At 42.0% G+C, this 23,489-nt stretch overlaps 1 protein-coding gene across 1 annotated transcript; it reads right to left on the reverse strand.

Moving 5' to 3' along the window:
- Positions 1 to 224: 224 nt before the first annotated feature.
- On the reverse strand, positions 225 to 20,890 carry DBX2 (developing brain homeobox 2). Its single transcript, XM_068401727.1, has 4 exons — positions 20,554 to 20,890; positions 7,806 to 7,901; positions 2,964 to 3,151; positions 225 to 542 (listed from the first exon to the last, which is right to left on the reverse strand). The coding sequence occupies exons 1-4, from the start codon at positions 20,888 to 20,890 to the stop codon at positions 225 to 227; spliced, it is 939 nt and encodes a 312-aa protein (XP_068257828.1).
- Between the last annotated feature and the right edge of the window lie 2,599 nt (positions 20,891 to 23,489).

The following is a 23,489-nucleotide window of genomic DNA, read 5'->3' on the forward strand; positions in this document are numbered from 1 at the left end:
ACTTTTAAAGTCAGTACAAGACAGGAAAAGACACAAGAAAAGACTGAGTATCGAAGAATAATTCTTAAATCATTAGTTATTTGTCATTTTAATGGTGTTAGACTGTAGCAAATTTATGAGGCATAAACTAGTTAGCTTTACAATGTCCAAATATTGTTAGTCTTAGAAGACTGCTCATTTGAAGCCTATGCTCTCCACTCAATTTACAAACTGTCCCTATTTCCTTAGGCTGATGATGTAACTGCCTTATTTGCAGTGTCTTGGTCAGGATACAAATACAGTGGGCTCTGCAACGAATTTGCTCTTGGAGGTGGTTGTGTACTAGTCAGTCTTTCAGAATTTCCTGGAGAATTCTCCCTCCACCTTGAACTTGCCTGCTCCTGAGACACTTCCCACACAGATGGGCACGGCGAGGTAAAATTCATGGTGGATGAGAGGTAGTTCTCCTGAAGACCTTCTTCTTGGAGGCACCTGTTTGAAAGCACTTCTTTTTCTTTGGAGTTTCGCCATTTCATCCTTCGATTCTGAAACCAAATTTTCACCTGTTTGCAAGTTAATGAGAGTTTATCATTCTTTTCTTTAAACAGCTTTGCCCTAAGAAGGTTTTTTTTCTTTCTATCCCCTTAGTTTCATGTTCCTTCCTTACTCATTGTTATAGTAGATCCAGTGAAGCTGACTGATTGACATTATCTGAGGATTTTCCCATCACTACGTACTACAGCTGGGCCAAATACTCTCCTTGACTTTCACCACCTCAAACAGGTCATTATTTGGCTTAGACTGGGAAAAGGACAGCCCAGTATCTAGGGATAGATCAATTTCCTATAGTAACATCCTTCTAGACAGAAAAGGATTCTCAGAGTAAATTAGCATCGTCGTTAAGAAAACTAAATTATATTACTGCCGATGTGAAGCCCTCTGTTTAAAAGAGGCTCTAAGAACTATGACTGTCCCATTCACAAGCATAGCTAAAAACAGCTCGGGCATATAGCTTTAAAATGTGTGTTATGACATACAACACAGTAGTGAGGATTTAAAGACATTTTGTCTACCTGACTACAGTTTTCCAGGAGTTGCCTAGAATCCATGTGCTTTTGAGATAAAACCAATTTTTCAAAAACTTCAAGTTGCAAAGCTTGATCACGAGTGTTCAAAAGCATTTATGAAATGTTTGGAAAAGCTTGGGGAAGTATGCATCTAGGAACTGGTTTTACATAAAGAGAAGAAACGGGGGGAATCAATCAAATTATTCAGATTGTGTTCGATTTTCCCTTAAATATTTGCATTTACTTCTAGTATTCAGATACTTGATACAAAGTCAAAGAGACTATGCTTTCAAAGGTTTGAGAACCATTGCCTTAGGTGGCAGGTACTGTTCCTGCAGCACAAGTGGTCTGAAAATTGAAGAAGTAACATTCACGGCAACTGCTCTTCCTTTCATGAGGGGGAAAAAAAAAAAAAAAAGACATAGATACCATCTGGTCTATCATTATCATGAAATTATTTTCCTGTAGTGGTAGCTGTTATCTATGTGCCGTTCCATTATTTTTTACTCCGCCTGGGCTCTCTTGAATATCAAGAACACAGAAGAAAAACTCAAGGAAATAACAGTAATATTAGGAATTTGACTACATGTTGGGGAATTTTTAGGCAGCACACTGGTGAGTGCAATTGTGCATTTTCATCACAATAGTTATCCTACAGAGATGACAGCTCTCTTCATCACACTCTGCTGCTTGTGTTTGTTTATAGTTGCAGTGCTTGCAATGGAGTCAGTCATTCAGGTTGCAAGGCACCACTCCAGACCACAAGATCTAACCTCCTGCACAAAGTGGAGCCAACTGCAAAGTTAGATCAAACTGTTTAGGGCCTTGTCAAGTTCTGAAAATCTCCAAGTTAAAGATGATGAGAGCTCCCATCGCCATTCCCAGGCTTTTCTGCCCCCCAGATAGCTTCTGTCGTACATATCTTAAGCATTTTCACTCCTGATACATGCAAAGAAATAAAATTGTACTGTTACTCTCTCAATCTTTCAGCTGTACTCTAGAGATCTGCGTCTACTCCAGCACCTTCAGAATCCTACCTGCCCATGGCTACCATGTTCATTTTCAGCTGTTACATGCCCTCACAAACTTTTTTTCCAGTTTCTCTCAGGTTTTGTGCTCTTCAAGCCAGGCACTTTTCCTGTGTTTCTATCTGCAGCTAGGTCAGGCCCCTGAGATTCCAGATTGGGCTACTGCTGCGCAGCACTACCATTAATGTGCTTGTTCATTTACAACAGCTCACTGGAGGTATTAGACCCTCAGATAAACTCTAAAGTCCTGCAGTAGGCCAACTCCGACTCGTGAGAAATCCCATGAAATGTGAATTGATAAGTAAAGTGGGAGCATTTTAGAAGGTCACCCTGCAAAATTTTTCTTTCTACAGTTTCTCTCAGCTCCGAGGATCTCTTTGCTTGTGCAGCTAAGTTTCTTTCTGTAGGGATGGTTGTCTGTCTCTTGGGGCAGAACGGTTTCAGACCAAGTGCTGTAGATTGCATTGTCACTAGCTGTTCATCTGTGAGTGCAAAGGGTGCTCACAGGAATGCACGAGGGCTCTACGCTCTGCTGTTTTCTGCCTGCATCACTGCCTGTCAGGCAGTGGGATGGAGCATAGTTCCCTACTCCAAAGCTTGTGAGAGGGCTCTGTCAGACAGCAAAATGGGAGTTGGAAATGAAATGCAGAGGTCATGTTTCTCCCACTTTGTGTGAAAATGGAGTGATCTACTTTTGAATGTACACCTTCAGGAAATAAACTAGGAACCTGTTTGAGCATTCCTTGAACTGCCATTGATTTACTGAGGTCTTCGCTCAGTGAAGGATCTCAGGGCTGCCCTTGTGCTGTTCAATTTTCCTCCTTCAAAGGCATTTTAAAGATTTTTCCTCAAAAAGACAGAAAGTCACAGATGTTCTGTCATTCCTTACCTGAGACTCCTTTAGACCCAGGTTAATGGCCAGTTTCTTCCTGTCTGTTTTACTGATATACTTCTGCTTCTGAAACATTTTCTCCAAAGCTTTCCTCTGGTCTTCAGAAAAGACAGCTCTTCTTAATATACCTCTCCGGGCTTTGGAGTTAGACTCCTGGGTCAGAACAGGCAGGACACTTTCCTCTCCTAGTAGAAATAGATGAGAGTTTCACATAATATCTAACACACATCAGAGAAATATTAAGTGCTGTTCATTATAATGCTAGCAGACTACTGTCCCACTTTTGATTTATTGGTGTTACAATTGTGTCGTAATGTTTCTGTCACGTTCTTTAAAGACTAAATCCTCACTTGGATCTAGAGGTGTTGTCAGTGGTCAAAAGTCTCCTCTTGACATGGTAAAAAGTAAATCAGATGAGTTCATAGAGGAATAACACAAGGCTCATGCTACTGTAAAATTCAAATATAGGCAGGGAGATATTTCTCCACTTTCTTTTGCACGTTATCATCACTGAGTGAACTGCAGTAAGTTTTCCTAGGAGTTTTTTTCTCCTTGTGTGAAACATAGAACAAGATAAAAGTTGTCTGTAATACTGATTCAAAGAAACTAAATAGGCTTTCTTTAGTTTTGTTTACTAACGGAAGGCTTTCAGAGCGAACTATTTCTCAGAAAATCCCTAGCCATTCACTTCCTCATTCTGGAAACCGCAGCAATTTCTTTATTACAGGATTTGGGGAGTACTTGAACTTACTCTCTTCAGCCTGGTTTCTAATCCTTTGACATCTCATAGCAAGTCCTGGGAGGGCAGCTTTCAATGAATCCAATCACATCCCCTTGATCCACACCTAGAGGGAACCCTACCCTGGAAAACAGCCTCAAAGTTGGGGGAAAGAGCTGCAGTGGAGTAAAAATGTTCACGTTGTCCCTTCATTGGCCTCACAAAGAGCACAGAAAACCCAAATGCAGATAAATCTTTCACCTTCCTCACACCCAATAAAGCCTAAAGCCATAGTGCTTTCCCACGCTCCCTGTCCCCTAGAAGGATATGGTGTACAGGGAGCAGTCCCTGGTGAGGCTCGGTATGCCTCCAGCACTCCCGGCTTCCCCAAATGCTCGCTCAGGGAGCAGTACCAGAGGCCAGCTGAATAGAGCCTGTCACTAAGCGTTGGACATGATAATTGCATGGGGCAGTGGCTAGCAGGTGAGGAAAGAGCTGCCCTTTGATTCAGAAACCTGTGCCATGGCTATATAGCCACTGACACCTATGATCTTTCTGTGACAGGGCAGCCATGAAGATGGCTTTGGTTTGTACCACATGCAAGTTAGACTCTATAGGTGCAAGCTGCCCTTCTGTTGGTGGCACCTTCCCATGTACATGGGCCGAATTGCCATCCTAGTTTATAGTTACAGCAGCTGCAAAGGTGTGCTGCTGTTTGATTTCTGTCAAGGATCATTTTCATATTGAAGCCAATGGCAAAATTCTCATGTAAAGCAGATTTTCTAAAAGATTGCACATTCTTTCATGAAAAAGTCTATCTTTTCTAGTTAGCTGTAGCGAGGCGGGGGGTAAATACATTTGTTCAATAGGCATAATGCTCTTGAAAACACTAATTAAATCCAGATGCAGCTTTCACAAACTGTTCCTTGGGGCTACCCCACATTTCAACTTCTGTATATTATACATTTATACACATGGGTACGTGTACCTTTAAACACCCAGAGAGAAACAACCACATATACACTGAGGACATTGTAGAACTGTGTACGTATAATGATGAGAAACTAAAGTGTATATATGTATGTCTTGCAAAGTTGAATAAATACTTTTGTGGTGCATGTGTGACTGGTTTGATATTACATACATTACCCCTGTATCCTACCTCCAGCTGTGACCAGCACAGGAAGAATATCAGAAGCTTAGTAAGTATACAATGATCCTTCCCTAAAATACACTGCCATTTTCAAACATAACCGATTGCATTCTGCTAGACATGCCTTTCTTGAATTTTTCTACACCTTAAGAACCCATCTTTACATTTGTCCCCCATAATAGCCTGTGGCAAAAAAGTAATTATTATGATTTAAAAATGTTGCAATATAAAGAAGCCTAAATTTATACAGATGTATTTCAATTTTCAAAATTATATTTGAGATCAGATACAAAAATCATAACCTACTGGTTTTTGTCCTGATATTTATGACACAGTGAGACACAGTCAGACTCCATCCAAACCAAAATAAACTATCTGCAGCATAAAAGTCAAAATGCCACGATGGAGGTTTCTGCAAAGGGCAAGCTGGGTTCATATTTCTCTGAGGAGTGCATAGCCTCCTCACGACCCCCAGCCCAAGCTTCCATCCTGCCCGTGAAGCTGGGGGCAAACACTGGCCCTTCTTTCTCAAGCATGTTCTCACTCCTTCTTCCCCAGATTTGGTGAATTTAGGTACCTTTTTCCAGGTAGCTGCTGAGTAGTTTCTGATGAATCGCCAGCTATTCTCAAGTTTACTGGAAGGTACAGTCTGAAAGCAGAAGAGCTGGTACCTTCTCTCATCGCCACTGTGGGACGAGAGACACCAGCGAGGGAAGAGGCGTAACAGGGCTGGTTCTTGCCTCCTGGCCTCCATTCCACAATGGAGTTGTCAGCCAAGGACAGAGGATGCCAGATTATGTGACCCCTTAAAATTTGTCTTGCCTGGCTGGTTGTTAACAGTCAATGAGCAAAGAAACAACCTCCTGCTGGAGCCCAGAGGCGCCAATTAATTCCCATACAGGCAGTATGTAGGGTACAGCCTAACACCTGTATTAGACTAATTTAACAGTGAAGAATCTACGCACTCTAAGGCACAATATGTGACTGATTTTAAAAGATTAGCTAAACAAAATTTAATGACGAGCAGAATGCGCACAAGCATTAGCAAACACCCACTGGTTGAAAAAATTTGAAACTCGTGATTGGGATAATGAATATTCACCCCCAATTGACTAGCCTGGGGAATTTTTTTAAGAATAGCCCATATTCCAAAATACATTTTGACTGCTCACACAAAAACTAAATTTTGGTTGTGGATTAAAGGATTTTTCAGTATGGCGGGATAGGCAGCCATTCATACATTACAACTTCCATCAAAATGAAGTAAGTCAGTTTGCAGCCTGCCACTCTGAACGTGCATCAAAAGGTTTAGTGCTCTGCTGACATAAATGTGAATCTGTTACCAACTATTTCCTATGTTGCTGGTTTGGTTTTTGTTTTGCTTCGTTTTTTTTTTTTAAATCTTTCCTTTGTATCCTAATATATAGTGATAAATGTCCTCTTAATCTGTGGAACAATCTTCGTTTGCGTTCATGGCAGAGACCACCTTGAAGGAGCAAGTAAAAGCTTTAGTCATGGTTTCCATTTTTTTCATTTGAATTCAATACATTCTAGTTAAATGGACAATTAATAGGTCACTTCCAAAATAGTAGTGTATCAGTCCTGGTTAATAAACAATCCCCACAGTTGATAATGGGCCTATGTATTCAGCAAGTCCCTGTATACACTCAGCTCATCCACTAAATCCCTTTTCAGGTAGACAGGGTTATATGGGAAGATGAGCTAGAATGAGTCTATAAAAGTCAGTTTCATTCACTGCTTTATTTTTCAGTCAAGTGCTTTAAATGGTGTCCAGAAAATCTCTTGGAATGTGAGACAGAAGAAAAGACTGGCACATAGAGTATTGCTTTATGGCCATACAAAAGGGCAACTGACCCTTGCCCAGGCCTTTTCAATGTGAAATGGTTCCTAAAGTTCATCTGCACAGTGAAAAATTGTGGTGAGGTCGCGTGTGGATGAGTAAAGTGAAAGTGGTGATTGGTCATAGTGCTGTCAGCCATTGTGGGAGAGCCGGGGCCATGTAAAATGCTCTGTGGGAAAGTGTCAGCCCCCTAAAGATGTGCTCAGAAACTTGCAGCTCATTAAACTGCCAGCATTTGCTGCCTCACTTGTCAAGAATCATTCAGCTTAGCAACTGCCCTTCTGAAACATTCATAAAATGCATCAACATAGTCAGGAAGGGTTTGAATGCAACTCTGATAAAAAAGTATATGCTAGAGCACCCATAAACTCCAATTTTCATTTGGATTTGCAAGGCGTTTTGTGGTTTTCGTTCATTTTGAAGGACTAGGAAACGCCTCTTCTGTTTGTATTCCTGAGCCATAAACGTAAAAACATGAATATCCATTCTTACACTGTGGCACATAAACCTCAAAATCAAGGTTAAATTGCGATTTGGATTAAATGGAAGTGTGTTCCAGGTCTTAATCCTGAACATGTGGTGTATATTGGCCAAAATTCTCTTCAGCTTACTCCTTCAATTTTTTGCATTATAATTAAAAAAGAAAAACAAATTAAACGTGCATGCATTTGACTGCTACAAAAAGAATGACTGTTTTATTTAAATAATGTTAGGGCTTCCTGAATCATAATTTATCCCTAATAGACATTAAAATGCAGCATCCATTTAAAGATCTTTCAGCTCTTTTCTTATTTGCAAATGTTTATTGACACAGATTTTTAAAAGAGTTACTGATTTTAAAGAATCTTTTCTAGCAAACTGAAAACAAGGAGCTTTCCTAGGTTAGCTCTGTCTGGGTGCCTCAATGCCATTAGAAACCTCTCACAATTGCTCAGTGTACTTAAGTTTGATAAATCTTTGGAAACCCTCTGAATAGGATTGCTGTGATTTTACTAAGGAATTAGCTGCTGCCATTGCATCACCAATTAGTTTTCCAGAACACATTAAATCCTGCTGCTTTGGTTTACAGAATAACTCAAGCATTACTGATGAAGCATAAAAACTTACTTGGAAAAGCAGTGGGGGACGCAGGGTGCTGACAGGACCCACCACAGCATGCTGAGTAGAATGGCGGGGCTCGGAGAAAAAAGTGTTTGGAAAGAGCTGCAAAGAAAGCACAGATCTAATTGATTATCCATTGAGCTTAGGTGATATTCATAACAACAGTCCTCCAAAAAGTCAGTGTGTAAAGTCCTGCCCCACAAGTTTTTTTTCCTTTTTTCAAGATGGTGATATTTTTAAGGCTAACAATGATAAACCAAGTAATTGCTCTTTAACTTAGCAAGGTTATTTTACATGTGTAGCTTAAATACAATATGCAAAACTCTCAATATATTCATCGTAACAATGAAACCCTGAAGACTTGAAATTTACTTCTGTAATTGCTATAAATATGGGGGGGCATCCTAAATATTGGGATTGAGCATGTCGTTTAGATAATATATGGTTGAAATAACGAGTATAATGCATCTGAAAAAGTTATTTTAAATAACTCTAATAAGCATGATAACCTAGAAAAAAAGAATCTAAAACTGAATCCTGTCTCTGTTGCTTATACTCCAATGCTGTTATTAGGACTCAAACCAATAAGGTCTTCAATAAATAAGAAACTTTTATTAATAAATTCTATAAAATGCAATGAGACGATCCAGCTGAGCTCTACAGGCACAAACTACAGGGCCTGATTCTGCTATCCTGATGGTAAACTCATTCTTGCTGGGAAAGTGCTCTAAATTTAAATAAACCACTTGCTGAAGAAGGCTCTGCTTAATACAATAAAAAAATTGCAAAATCATCCCACAGAATTAGGTAATATTTGGTAAAACTTCTATAGAATTTTTTGAACCAATGAAACAAAAGTCTTTGTTATGTCTAAAGAGTGCTCGAAATGTTGGAAAGGTCTTCATTATCTAATAATCCCTTATTTTTTTTCTATAAAGCTCATGGGCTTTTCCATTAATCTTAATTACCTTTTAATTTCTGCTTGTATTAGTCGACTATGAAACTTGGAATATTTTTTTCTTTTGATAATAGACACATCATGCTTGCTAGAACTGTACACTTGTAAAATGTGATCAGCATCAAAACATTTATGTCATTTTTCTGTCTTGGTTTAGGCAGAAAATAAACAGCTCTAGACTTTGTACTGTAGTTTTTCTAAATCTCTATAAATAACATGATTAATTAAAAAAAAAAAGTAAATGCATACTTAGATAAAAAAAATAAGAAATAAATAATCAGGAAGAAAGATCGCTAAATAGATAAACGTATCTAAGCCTTGTTCTTAATTTTTGAAGATTTTTTACTGGAATTGAAAACAAAGATCACCCAAAATTAGGTTCCCAAGTACATATTAGGGCATCTTAATAACTTTCCTGATTTTCAAATCTTCTGATCTCCCAAAGCAATAAACTATTGCTGTAGAAGCCTAACTCTGAAAATTTTGAAAATAGTTACCTCTATTTTTTGTCTGATTTCATACAAGCTTAGGTGAAAATTTCTTCAACTATAATTACAAATTGATAAGCATTTTATTACTACAGCTTTTTCATCAATACTTTACTGTTTCTAATGAAATATATACTCCAAGAGGAACTAATTGCCTATTTTGAGGCGTATGCTTGCAAAACATTTACAAAAAGGAATGATTTACATCAGGCATTAGTATTCTAAAGCTTCTCTTTCACACAAGACCATCAAATGTGGAATTGTGTCCTAAGGACCTTAAAAGAGTCATGAACGTGCAGCCAAATTTTACCTATCTTACATCTCCAAGGGACTTCAACGCAACTGGTGGGGTGTGTAAATTGGAAAGGATTTGACTGTAACTGAAGAAGCACAGGAGGTGGAGAAGGAAAACACCTGCCAGGCTATCTCAGCCATCCTCCTGAACATGACAGCTTGTTCTTGACAATACGTTTTATCTGCTGCAGTTTCCAAACTCCCAGGTGAAGAGCTTTTCCTCCTTTCCTTGGGAGCCACATTCCCCATGACATGATCAAGTTTCCCTTACAGTAATCCACTTCTAAAAGTACAACTCAGTATACAGAAGGTACTACACTCAATTTCTTTGCTTCCTTTTCACACGTCTCAAATGTTCCTTGACTGCTATAATGCCCTGTTCCCCTCGAGCACCTTATTCATGCCATAACAATTTTTGTCAGTCATGTTGGCCTGTCCTTGATATTCCTTGTTCTGGTGTCTTAACTCTCTCCAGTTCCTTGCTCTTTTTTGATAATGTGGTGCTCATAATGACATGTGATACAGCCAGGAGATATCTGGATGAATCAGAATTGAATAAGCTGTTGCTTCAGATAGATAGCATGTTCCTGCAAATAAAGATTGAGGAATAGGAAAAGATAGGTGTTCTCCATTCACGAAATCTCTCAACAAGCAAGCTGCAAGCAGGAAGGTCAGGAGATGGATCAGGGTCAAAACTTGAGACACTGGGCTTAAGGAAAGCCCAAACAAGCCACACATTTCCATGGATGTTGCTGGCAATGATTTAATGCACTAGCACAGCACCATGATGCAAATAGTAGATATCTTGGCACTAATTCTGCTCAAGTCAATGGAAATCATGCTTCTGGCTTTCTTGGGCATTTTACTTAATTCCCTCAACCAACTGCTGTCTTTTCTGCCTGAATGGCACATATCCCTCTAAGGCAGAACATTTGCTTCAGAAATAAGATGCAGGTGATATCCTCATATAACTCTGAACCAAGTAGTTTCTGAGACCATTTCTCAAGATTGTTTTATTCTAGATCTTGTGGAATAAACAATGGTATTATGTCTCTCTAAACCTATAGCCTACGCATATGTCTAGTCTATAAACTCTCTTTAACGTGCTCCAACTACACTGATGCACAAGTGAATTCTACGTTAGGTATAAAAAATTACATCCGCAGGTCACGTCTACTAAAGCCGTTGCACTCAAACCAATGTGTAGCAGTTACACAGAGCCACAGCAGTAAAAAATCTGGCATAATATAGCGATACTCAATGCTACCTTCGCAGCCCTACGTAGAGAAAAATGTTAATGCTTCAACCTAACACATACAAGTATGTTTTTTATCTTTGATAGAAAGAGCAGAGAATATTCATTGCATTAAATGACTTCCATTGTCTGCATGAAACTGCACTAACAGAATTAAAATTTCTCAGGGAAAAATGACATATTTAACATATAAGTATTTCAGAATTATATTCAGAATTATACTGTGAGTGTACCTGTAGGAATGACACAATAGCTATCAGTACTGAGGACAACATACAGAAAGCATTGCCTATGCGTTTATTTTCTGGTCATTTATATCATGGCCACTCTACCAATATTTTTGGTCAGGCGATCTGAAGCAAACATTGTTTGCTGTTCACATAAGGCTGAAAATTGCTGAAATGTCAGAATATTAGTTCTGTATTTATTGGCCAGAACAAAGTACACTGTACTGAAAAGCAGCTGTTGCTTCCAGCCACGTGGAGTACACATTAGCCATGGGCCAAATCCTAATAATTCATTTTCAAGATACCTCATTCTTTTTCTGGTTAGCATTCCCATTTCATAAAAACAGAGACTGTGTGGAACTAAGCAGTTCACAAGACTGAGACTTTACAGGTTTAGCTTCACAGATGCATGAAAATGAAATATCAGAGTAGGGTAAAAGTGCCTTTTGGCACCCCAAAAACTGTACTATATGCTTTAAAAGAAAATTTATCAGGTCATAAATATAAAAGGATGAAATATCTAAAATGAAATCAAGAATTCATTTCTATTTTTTCACAAAAGATAAATTCTTTTGACACTGTTGCTGCATGCAAAATTTTAGTAATAATGCTCATTTACATTCAGCTTTGTTAATTCAAAGCATTTTACAAACAGACAATAAAATGACACTAAACATGCAAATGGACCTCAAGCTCATCCAGTGCTAAAACTCAGAGATTAGTTCAGATACTGATATTCTAAAATACACTGCCAGCTCTGAAGATATTCTAAATTCAAAAGCCCTCCCATACTAAAAAGTCATGCCAACAATGGGACTAGAAATTTTCCAACTATCCACCATTTTGTGAGTAAGGCTCCTAAGTACAATTCAGTTCAAATGGATATGTAATTTTAAAATTCTACATTATTCAAGACGTTGTTTGCTTTCCTAATGCTAGTGTTGTAAAATGACTCAGCAAACAGTGTAGGCCATTAGCCAGCAGGAAAGGGGAAAGAGGCGAAGGAAGAATGGCTATTGAGGAAAAGCGAAACGATGGTAAACTTCTGGTATTCCCCATACAGGACGACTTCGTTTTACATGCTGTTAGTTTGTTGGGGTTTTTTACAACTAACTGATAAAAATGTGGTATAGCACCTCTGAAGAGTTATTGAGAAAGCTGCCTAGAGCCAGCTAACAAGAAATAGTAAGCACAGGAACAGACAGACCTCAAGCTGCATAAACACAGGCCTTAAATTCTCCAAGTATTGCTAAGTCCACATGAACTGCTTTCCACAGTGATGCCCGGGCTCCAGCCCTGGCAGGCAAATTAAAAATATCAGTAAAATGATCTCATTTCATCTGAGGACCTTGCATGCATTGTGCCCATGAAGTGGGCACAAGTAAACTGCAATTTCCTACCTCTGCCCATTCTTGGCAATGATTAAAACAGGCTTTTGAAAAGCTGCAGGAAAGTTCAAGTCACGAAGAGCTCCCTGCAAACAGTCCAGCAGCAGCTCTGCCAGGTTAGTGGTCCAGCTGAACCACACAGCACCATTTCTGCTCCTGAACCACAAGCCCTGGGCCTTGCAATGATCCATGGTTCTGCCCCCAGCAGTTACTGTGTTTAGGGTGCAATGCTCCAGCAGCAGTTGTACACACCCAAAGCATTTCAGGCAGCGGAAGGGGAGCCCCTGGCCATGAGAAGGAAGTAACAACCTCTGCCATATCCCACCAAAGGCAGTCGTCACCACATGGACCTGGCAACTTACTGCAAGAGCTTGGGGTACAGCGTCCCTCAGAGCTGGCTTTCCTGCACTCCCAAAGTCACTGTCTATTCACTTCCCATTCATTCCTGTGAAACACAACTGCATGAATGCTCAAAGGAAGTCAAGCCAAAAGTGCAGACCAGAGTGGCATACACAGGTCAGTTTTAAAATATTCATAGAAAGGGTTTTGAAGTTCTAAATATATATTTTGAAATCCTGCACAAAAAGCAGATGTGAGAAGTGGGCTTTTATTTTTATGTTGGGTCTCGGTGGGGCTTTCAAAAATTAGCAGAGCAGTCACACCAAAAAGGGCCTGAAATGTGCTAACAGCATGATCATTGTTTCCTTACATCTATAGCAATGTAGTGGCTGACAGAGTCATGTTGCGGATTAGCTGAAATCACATGAATCACTGTCAATTTTCAGAGGCATCATTCACATGCCTTATTAGTAGGGCATGATTTGCTGTACATGTTCTTCTCCGTCTGAGAAAACACGGGTGCCTCAGGCTGGTGACAATGCATGGTCAGATTTCACCTCTCTGACAATGCCAAGCAACAACCAAACCCCATACCATTTGCCAAAGACTCCATGGGTCTCCTGGTGTCAGCAGTAAAGGTGACTTCCACCCTCTCCACGCCTTGTATACAGCCTTGCTATTGAGAAGATGGAGATCTGGAAAGCTGTGGATTTACCAGCTTTGTCCTTCTCCTTCAAGTTGCCCATGCACTAATGTGCCCCAGCACTTTCTGCTTACCAGTTCTTGTCAAAAGAGGCATTACAGAATCACACACAGAATCAACCAGGTTGGAAGAGACCTCAGGGATCATCGAGTCCAACTGTTGCCCTTACACCACCCTGTCAACTAGACCATGGCACTAAGTGCCATGTCCAGTCTTTTCTTAAACACATCCAGAGATGGTGACTCCACCACCTCCCTGGGCAGCCCATTCCAATGTCTAATAACCCTTTCTGAAAAGAAATTCTTCCTAATGTCCAACCTGAACCTCCCCTGGCGAAGCTTGAGGCTGTGTCCTCTTGTCGTATCGCTAGTTGCCCGGGAGAAGAGGCCAACTCCCACTCCACTACAACCTCCCTTCAGGTAGTTGTAGACTGCAATAAGGTCACCTCGGAGCCTCCTCTTCTCCAGGCTAAACAACCCCAGCTCCCTCAGCCGTTCCTCGGAGATCAGACCCTCCAGACCCTTCACCAGCTTGGTCGCCCTCCTCTGGACTCGCTCCAACACCTCAACATCTTTCTTGAAGTGCGGGGCCCAGAACTGAACACAGTACTCAAAATGCGGCCTCACCAGTGCCGAGTAGAGAGGGACGATCACTTCCCTAGACCGGCTGGCTACACTATTCCTAATAGAGGCCAGGATGCCATTGGCCTTCTTGGCCACCTGGGCACACTGCTGGCTCATTACTGTCACTCCTCTGCCTAGAAGTTCAGTGTGTTGTCTAAGCTCCTTGTCTGGGCCTCCTGTGCAGTCAATGAGAAGAGATAAGTAGCTCTACATAATGATTCATCATCTTAAAATAGACACCTAAGAAGATAAATTGTGTCATCCTCTGGAGGTGTCTCTCTGTATTGACTAGGGATTAGACAAGGTATTTAGACAACTAGGTTAGACAAGACACCTATTTTTTATTAAACAGCTGAATTACTATGACATTCTTCTTATCCTTCACAGGTAACGTCAAAAGAATATAATCCTCTGTACATCCATAAGTACTCTGTAAAAATTTATAAAATTCAGCCATAAAGGCACTAAAGTTATTTCCTTTGATTTTCAACATATTACAATTTGTTTAGAAATAATTTCCTCAAGCAAGGCAAAATTAGGGTCATACGCTGCAAGACGACAATTCACTGGTTTTTCATTGTCACAGCCCTAATTCAAAAACTTACAATAGGCCAAAATGCACTATTTATTCCAGAGGTATGCACCGATTAGCTAAAATTTCCTATCTTTATCCAGTCTTTATTCATTGCAGTGTTGCCAGCTCCAACCAGCCAAAAGTCTCAAGATTGGCTAAACATTGTTAGAATGAAAAAATAAAAATTGGTGAATTCTTTTTCCCCTTTTTTTTTAAAACACATGAGGGTTTTAGTCTTTTTCTATTTGTACAAGGAAATACTTTTTCAAGTTGAAACCTGAGATATTCACATAGTCTCAAGATTCCAGGGATGGGGACTTTAATGAACACCACTAAATTGTCCAAGATTCTTGCAGAGGAGGTAAAATTCTTCTACGTACATACAAAATACCTCAAGATAATTACGTGCTATAACTTCAGAAAACACCAACAAAACAGGAAAATCTCGAGACTTGTTAGTCAATTTGTTGCCTGAGTGAGGGTAGCACATTCAAGAGGCTAGTGCAAGCCTAGAGGGAACAGAGATAAAACACTCGGCCCTTTCCTGCCTTTTATTTTACTGAAAGTCAGTGTTACATGTCACTTGAGGACACACTCTTGCTGCCAGTTGGTTTGAAATTAATAATTAATTAGCATTTATTCACTAAGAGAGGGGCTAAAATGAAGGAAAAAAAATCACTTAATTTCAGTAATTCAAGTATCTCCTGGTTGTCATAAAGAACCACGAGAGATTTTTACTAAAAATGGACAATAAGGTATATGATTAAAACAAGAGCGTTGCAGGATAGAATTGCTGTCATCACCTGAGAAGGAAAAAACTGACATGGGTCCAAAGAGTCAGCTTGCGGAAGAATGTTTGGTTTTATTTTCCTGCAATGCCACAGGTTTTCTGTATTACCTTAGGCAAGTCACCTCATTTCTTTTTGCTTCAGCTCCTCCTCTACTTGGTAGAAATCCCTCCTATCTCACTGGCCCATTGTGATGATAAATGCACTAAAATGTAAAGTACTCAAACGTTACAGAAAGAAAAGCTGCATCTATATCACAGAATGGATGTTTATTATTATGAGTCCAATTTATGTTTATGATATACTTGTTCTAACTGCTTCCTTTTGTGCTATATGTACTGTACTTGATTCTGCTCTATTGTATTCTGATGCTTTAGGCAAAAATCCCTTAGGCTCCATTTTTCAGCAAATATTCAATGGAAGCATCTCACTGATATATTTGTTTCATTGCGCTTTTCAGTTTCCCTTCTCTGTTAATCTATCAAAATGCCAAGATTAAAGCAGAAAGACGGATTCTTGACACATATTACCATATTCATGGTCATACCACTAATGACCATATTCAGGCTGTAAAGCACTTGCTGTCATTCTCCTCCAGGGCAAATTACTTGAGAAGAGCAGATATTTACAGAAAACCATTTCAGGTAGCAGAGTAACTTTGCATTTCTCAAGGAGGTCACTCTGACCCGGTGTCAGCCAACACTTCTGGAAACCAAGTCATGAGGAAAGATGTGGAGTGAACCTCTTTAAAGCATCTGTGCTACAACAGACTGCATCTCAGCATCCTCTGGATAATTTTCCTATGGCAGAAAACACTGAGGAAAACCGTCAAGTTTTCCATTTTATCCAGAAGATAATAATAGGACTGGAGTACAAGGAGAGGGACCAAATCCCAGATTAGCAAGCAGAAATTGAGGACTTCCTCCACACTTAAGAGTCCATTAGTTTGCTCAGAACTTTTATCTGGATCTTCCCTCATCCTTTAAGAGGGAGTGCAAGTATAACCTGCATAGCTGTAATATGTTTCACTGGGAAATGCTGCTTTGCAACAGCACGTTTTTAAAAGTTTGTAGCCAGGAAGAACACAGTCTGGGCATTCACAGAATCACAGAATGGTTGGAGTTGGAAGGGACCTCTGGAGATCAGCCAGTCCAACCCCCTGCCAAAGCAGGTGTTCCCCTAGAGCACGTTGCATAGGATCACGTCCAGGCGGGTTTTGAATATCTCCAGAGAAGGAGACTCCACAGCCTCCCTGTGCAGCCTGTTCCAGTGCTCTGGTCACCCTCAAAGTAAAGAAGTTTTTCCTCATATTGAGATGGAACTTCCCGTATTTCAGTTTGTGCCCATTGCCCCTTGTCCTGTCGCTGGGCGCTACTGAGAAGACTCTGGCCCCATCCTCTTGACACCTGCCCCTAAGGTATTTGTAAGTATTCATAAGATACTGATATTGATAAGATTCAGTGTTTAAAAAGCAAAACCAGATTCTCCACTGCTTTACTCAGTCAAGGCTACAAATACACACTGCATGCAAAGTTCTCAAAAAGCAGAAAGTAGAATTATGCATATATTTTATCAAGGCGAAAGGTCTTGAAAGAGAAGAATCAGGCCCATAGCACACAGGTTAGGAGAAATTCTGTTCAGCTAGACAGAAACACAGTGCTCACCGTGTACACTGGAGTGGGCCCAGTTCAGTGTTTCATCACCAGCACCGGGGCTTCAGAGCAAGATGACAGAAAGCCTGCAGGAATCCCAAGCTGGTATAAACCGGCATACTGTTACGGAAGGCAAGTGAGTTTATCGTATAGTAATAATGCTCCTTTTGCTTTTCCTTCTTAAGTTATGTGTAATATTTTGCTTGTTCATATGGTTGTACTAAGTCAAAATAAAATTAATTTTAAAACTCTATTATTTGATTACATTTTATTCTTAAAAATCAGTGTAATAATGGAAAGTGATGATTTTAATCTTTTACAGGCAACATAAATATATTTCTTTCAAGCCCACTCGTTAGATGATGTGTCTTATGGAGTGATATTTTGAGAGTACTTTTTCAGTTTTTCATTTAGCATAATTTTGGAGGAGAACTCAAAATATGTACGCAGATAAGCACTTTAAATGGTCAACCTAAATCCTTTGAAACCTGTAAATTATGGGAATGGAAACTTGCTGATTAAACTCTGCTGCTGAGGATTTACAAAGGGAGAAGCTACCACAACCAGGTGTCACAGATCAAGACTGCCATCCCATTCAGTCTCCTTTGCAGCATGGATAAGAGTTTTCCAGTTTACAGAAAAAAATAGAGGATTTTCATTCTTTTGCACTTTTATGGAGTGTTAAAAGGCACCCTAAAATGGAATGCTTTCTTCATGTTTTTCCTTGATAGGTGCTGTGGATACGTGTTGGTTTTGGAACAGTAAAAAGGTTCAGCTTGTTCAGTTCAGTCCCTGATGTGATTTTATATTCCTTCCTTTCTGAGAGCTTTTGGTGACCTCACCAGAATGTGGGACTACATGAGCAATATTGATTCCAAAAAATCTGATTCTTTCAATTCTCTTCTCTATAGCATTTTTTTTTATTTTAAAAAATCCTGGATTATGCCAAGCTAGTTTGTTTGAGCACTTTTAGTCCCTGCATGATCTATAAACACTTGCTAGTTCAGAAAGATTAAAAAAACATTTTGCTTCATCGTGTTCAATAGTCTTATTAAAGACTTTAACCAAGATTTTCCAAAATGCCATGTGATTTGAGAGGTCCAAATAGGAAAGAGTTTATACCTCCAAGACCTCACAAAAATCAGCGAATACTCACAAAAAAAACAGTAAATTAAAAAAAAGCCCTACCCAGTATTAATTCCTGAGTTAAAATCGCTTCATTAGTTCCTCAAGGCTAAAATTTTTATTCTGGCAAAACACTCTTTTGCCCTATCACTGCATAAACAAGAAACATAACACACAGCTTGGCCACCCCAGCCTCACTCACAAACGCAAGTGTCCAGTCTGAATGGTTCTCCCAGTGTACACCGACACTAGAGAGAAGAGACTCCCTAGAAACCACAAAATCTGGCTCAGCAGGACAGTTCAAATCTAATATACATTTATGAAAGTTCAGACACCTAAGACAAGACCCCTCACCGCTTTAAGACACGTAAGTCAGATCATTATCAATAGATCCTTGTCAGAATGTATACATCTTTCTTGTATATCTTCTACATTCACGGGAGACTCTTTTTTCTGAGTACATAATGCATGAGGAAACCTAGCATTTCTCACTGCTTAAATGTAAGAGGCTGGTGCTTTTGCCCAAAGCTCCCTCTGAAATCCCTGGGAGCTGCGGGATCAGAAGAAACGTGGGATCAGAAGAAACGTAGGATCAGACTCCAAATCACTAGGCAGACCTGCAACACTTTGCCAAGTTCACAAGTACCAAAGAAATAACTAATCCTGGAAACAAGCATTCGAAAAAATCAGAATTCAGGAACTTCTGTAACACTTCGAAAAAGTTTACCTACAGTGATGAGTGCTGGGGCATCTGCTATCTCCCCTTTTACATGTGCTCTGTACACATAAACGTATCATCTTCTTTAAAGCTTTTTGTTGGCGGGGGAAGAATATGCACTTAATTCCCGAAAGATGATACTTGTCGTGTTTCCTGGCCTGGCCTATAGTTAGTTAAAATAAACATGTTTAGGTAACTGATATGCTTAAGATAACACAGCAGCTGAGGTCTGGTATACTCAGAATTGTTAATGTACACTTCTTTGGCTCTCTCCTGCCTACGTTTAAAGTACATCATGCTAAAGGATCAAAAACTGTGTGGGATTTTGCAGAACAATTTGCAGGATTTAACTGAAGTAAAATTATGCTTGAAAAGAAAACAACTGTTATTAATTCTGGTTCTAAAACGAGCCTTCTGCCTTCATACCTTAAAGCCTTACTTCAATAAATACAATTGTTTGTGTTATTTTCTTTTTAAGTACATTTAAAACTGCATGATCATATATAAAAATTCTGGAGACAGCACACAAGGCTGAAATAAATTGATGTATTATAACGGAAAGGTAAAATACAATATACCTGGTGAGTCCAATACCCAATTTTATGAATTAACTTTTAATTCAACTTCAAACAGTTCCACGACAGACAATGCGCGCCTTCCTAAAAATGCTTTAAAACGTTATTCATGTCCAGACAAAATATATTTATATGAAAATCGGCACATTCAAGACACAAAACCTGTTTCGTAGCGCAGTTTGTTTGCCATTCAACGGCACAGCTCGCCGCGGGCCCTCCCGGCAGGCACCGCCGCCCCCCGCCGCGGCCGCCCCGCGGGCAGCCCGGCCCGCCGGGGAACCAGTCACGCCGGCACCGGTGACACAGCTCTCACCGCCCACCAAAGCGCTGGCTTTTACTTCAACACTGGACCCGATTTCTAATTACAGACTTTTACACAGCTTTAAAGATTATTTTTTTGGAGCCTCTGGTTTTGTCAAAACTTCCAGAAAATTGCCTGCTTTGCTCGCCTTTATTTTCCTTTCGGTAGGAAGAGCCAGGTCCCTCACCCCTTGCTGTCCCCCACGGAAGGGGCTGCTGCCTCCCGAGCTACCGCGAACCAGCGGGACGGGACCGCTCGTCTTTCTCCCAAAACTCGGAACTTCAGTCCTTCCTGGAGCGCGTGTTCGCCTTTTGCCGCCCCTTCAGGCTGTGAAGAACGAGTAGACCTGAAAGAACTGCGATTCGGGGCAGCTGAAAGCACCCGTCACTACCAGCACGAGGCTCTGCCGCACTCACTGCGCCCACAGGTGCGCCGGGCCGCGCGGTTTAAAGCCGCCGTCCGGCTGCCCTCACGGCCAAGCCCTCGCCCCCGCTACGGGGTCCCGTCTCCAGCGGCACCGCGAGACCCTCCCCCGCAGCCCCGCCGGCAGCAGGCCGCCGCGGGGAGGGCGCCCCGGCGGTACCGCACCCAGCGGGGCACGGCGTCCCTCCGCCTCCGGGCTCGTCGGGGTGGAGGGGAACAGCCGCGTCTCTCCGCGCCGCGCGGAGGCGCGGGGCCGAGCCCTCGCGAAGCCCCTTCTGCCCCGTCTCCCCAGCGGCGGGACGCGGGAAGGGGCCGGCGCTCACCTGTGGCTGCCGGCGGGAAGACGCCGCCTCTTTCCGCCGCCGGAGCCCGCGCTGGCAGGCGGCCGCCGTCCGCCGCGGAGGGGTTAAGCACTTGAAAAGCCCATCTTGTCGGGTAGGGACCCCCTGAGGGGCTGATTTGTTCCGCCGCGGGGCACAGCTTGAGGGGGACGGGGCTGGCGGGGAGGGGACGGAGCTGGGCAGGGCTCGGCGGCGCCCCGGCCCGCAGCAAGTTCTCGATGAGAAAACTTTTGCCCAGGTTGCCGAAGCCCGGCGCCGCCGGCAAGTTGAGGAGAGCCGAGGAGCCCACCAGGTCCCAGTACAGGGCGCTGGGCAGCATAGCGAGGGCTTTTACCCCCGCCTCGCCCGTCCCGGCCCGTCCCAGCCCGGCCGCCGCGGCCCTTCACTGGGCTGGGACGGGGCGCTGGGCTACGGGGCCGGGCGGGGTTGCGGGGAAGCCTCCCCGATGGCTGAGGGAAAAGGAGCGGAGAGCTCGGCGAAGCTCTCTGTGGAGACGCGGCGCGTCTCTGCCGGGCTGGAAGGTGTGTCCAAGCGCATTCATTATGTCAGCCGGGGACGGGGAGTGATGGACGCGGCCAACAATGCCGCCTTGCCCGGCAGCCAGGGGGGTAGGGCGGGCAGCTGAGCGGCTCTGGCGCGGGGGTGGCTGCCCAGCGTTACCCCCACCCCGCTCCCACCCCCCGGGGCCCGCCGCCTCCCGCTGCGGGGCTGCACCTGTGCGGAGGGGAAGGGAAAAGCCTCCGTCCCGGCGGGGAGGTGGCTCCGGTGCTGGCCGCGGCGAGATCATGTCGACCTAATGATCCCATGAGGTAATGGGAAGATAGTCATTAGCTCACTCCCTCTGGGCATTTTTATCTGGTTTCTTTTTTTTTCTTTAGTTACCCTCCACACACACATACACGCTGGATTTTCAACATTTGTCTTAATAAATCTGATTAAGGTCAGCGTGGCGCTGTTAGTCATGTTTTCCTCGAGATGCGGGACAATGCTTTCTGTCGGCATAAACATCCTTTGGCAGGGGTGGCTCTGACTGTTTCTATTTCTTTGAACGTATTCTTATTTGTTTTCTTACAAACCATGTAATGTGGCAAAGATGTCTCATTTTCCAGTTTAAACAAACATGCAGAAAGTTTAAGTTTTATACTGTTCCCAAAGACCTGAAAGCCTCTCCCTGTTTTGCAGAGAGATCCTTTTATTTAAAGCATCTGTTCACCAGTCTCATCTCAGGGATATTCCCTGCAAAATCCTCTGGAGCAGGTGTGTCCCTTATTTTTGTATAGCAGTAGTATTTTGTATAGCACAACCCCTTGGATGTCAGGGTAGTTCATAGCTAAAATCAGCTGGAGAAGTGGAATCATCCATGTCCTCTGACAGCCGACGGGAAGGATGGTTTAACTGCTGCGGTAGTAAGTAATACCTTCGGAGATGTGAATTAAGCGCTTGGATGTCCCCAAGCTTTCCTTCATGTCCTTGGGTAGATTGGCCCTGCCAGAGTTTGGGCACTTACTCCATTGGCACCAAGATGTGTTTACCTGTGGTGAGCGGGAACGTAGGAGTTGATAAGGATTCTTCGTGCCAGGGGCCCATGTAGTCTGACCTTCTATCTTCAGCAGTGGCTGTAAGTATGAGGAAGAATAAGACCAAGACAAGTGTATCTGATAGTTTTGTGCTGATACACTCCCGTTCTCTAACTGTTCTCAGCTGAAAGGATTTCTACAGCTTAAGCACTTGTATTTATAGATCTGAAGGCCTTCGTATTTGTAAACTCAAGACATTAATGCAAGTGTTTTACCTGTGAGCATTTTGAGACTGGAGTTGCCTCTTGCCATAGAAAAGGACAGAATCTAGCCTGGTGGATCCCAGAGTACATCTGAAGGTAATATGCATCACTGTAACATTAAGATGCAGAAATATATGTTTATCATCTTTCTAAGGGAAATAAATGAGTCTTCCCAGGAGAGCACCTGCTTCTGAGCATTGCAAGTAGCTGCCTTTCCAATTATCCCTCATAAATTTATTCACACTTCAGGATTTATTCTGTCTTTCCTTTCACTGACCAAGTTCTCACAGAGTTCCCAAGGGCCTGAGACACTGAAAACCGTAATTCAACACTTGGGAAAGTGCAGTTAGTCCATCCAGCTGTGCTGCATGAATAAAAGGTATTCACCAAGGAAAAGATGGTTGTCAAAGACAGTAGCCTGCAAAGGCAGGCTTGGCACTTGGTTTCCTCTAAAGCCATTTCTCATGCCAAAGCAGCTACTATTGTGTTAATCTCAACTGTGTAGTTCAGTAAAGTATGATTAGCAAGTTGCACATTTCTGTGAAATACAAGCCCAATACACGCAGCATTTGACAATTTGCTCTGCTCCACGGAAGAGAGTGATCAGTTGCCACACTATGGGTTAACAATTCATGTCAGGTTTCATCTATAGTTCCAGGGTTCAACAGAGTCATTGAAATGTGTGTTTAAGCAGTTCCCTTTCTCTCTCCCGTTTTCATCTATCGGTGGCCTCTCACTCATATTCCAGCTCCACTCTTATAGCTGTACCAACAAAGCACTGTGAACCAGATCAGAGAACTCATCCAGGTTTTAAATAAAACAGTCTATTTTTCAAGAGATTCCCAGTGCAGACCTAAAACCAGTTGTGTGAGCTTAAGTAAGGGTGGTAGAGTAGAACAGATGAATGAACTCATTAAACCAAGGCAGCCTTTGAGCACTTAGTCTCTGGGACACATGTCTGTCACTCTGTTGAGCAGTAGCTAGCAAATTCTGTTTGTCCTCTGGACACGTGATAATCGGGTACAGTCAGGCCCAAGAGATGTTACCTGTCAAAAGCTAGAGAGCACAGTACAAGAAAGTATAGGTTCCTTGTTCAGATCTGGAGTATGAACTGACTTGTGTGTAAAAACAAGTAGCA

The sequence above is a fragment of the Nyctibius grandis genome, chromosome 5, assembly GCF_013368605.1.
Source record: "Nyctibius grandis isolate bNycGra1 chromosome 5, bNycGra1.pri, whole genome shotgun sequence".
NCBI lineage: Eukaryota > Metazoa > Chordata > Aves > Nyctibiiformes > Nyctibiidae > Nyctibius > Nyctibius grandis.

Excerpts from the sequence above, each read along its gene's own strand:
- DBX2 (XM_068401727.1), bottom strand. The coding sequence starts at position 20,890 with ATGCTGCCCAGCGCCCTGTACTGGGACCTGGTGGGCTCCTCGGCTCTC. Across the intron at positions 3,152-7,805 it reads GTCCCCCACTGCTTTTCCAA|GAGAGGAAAGTGTCCTGCCT; the intron begins GTAAGTTTTTAT and ends TATTTCTACTAG. Across the intron at positions 543-2,963 it reads TGGGTCTAAAGGAGTCTCAG|GTGAAAATTTGGTTTCAGAA; the intron begins GTAAGGAATGAC and ends ACTTGCAAACAG.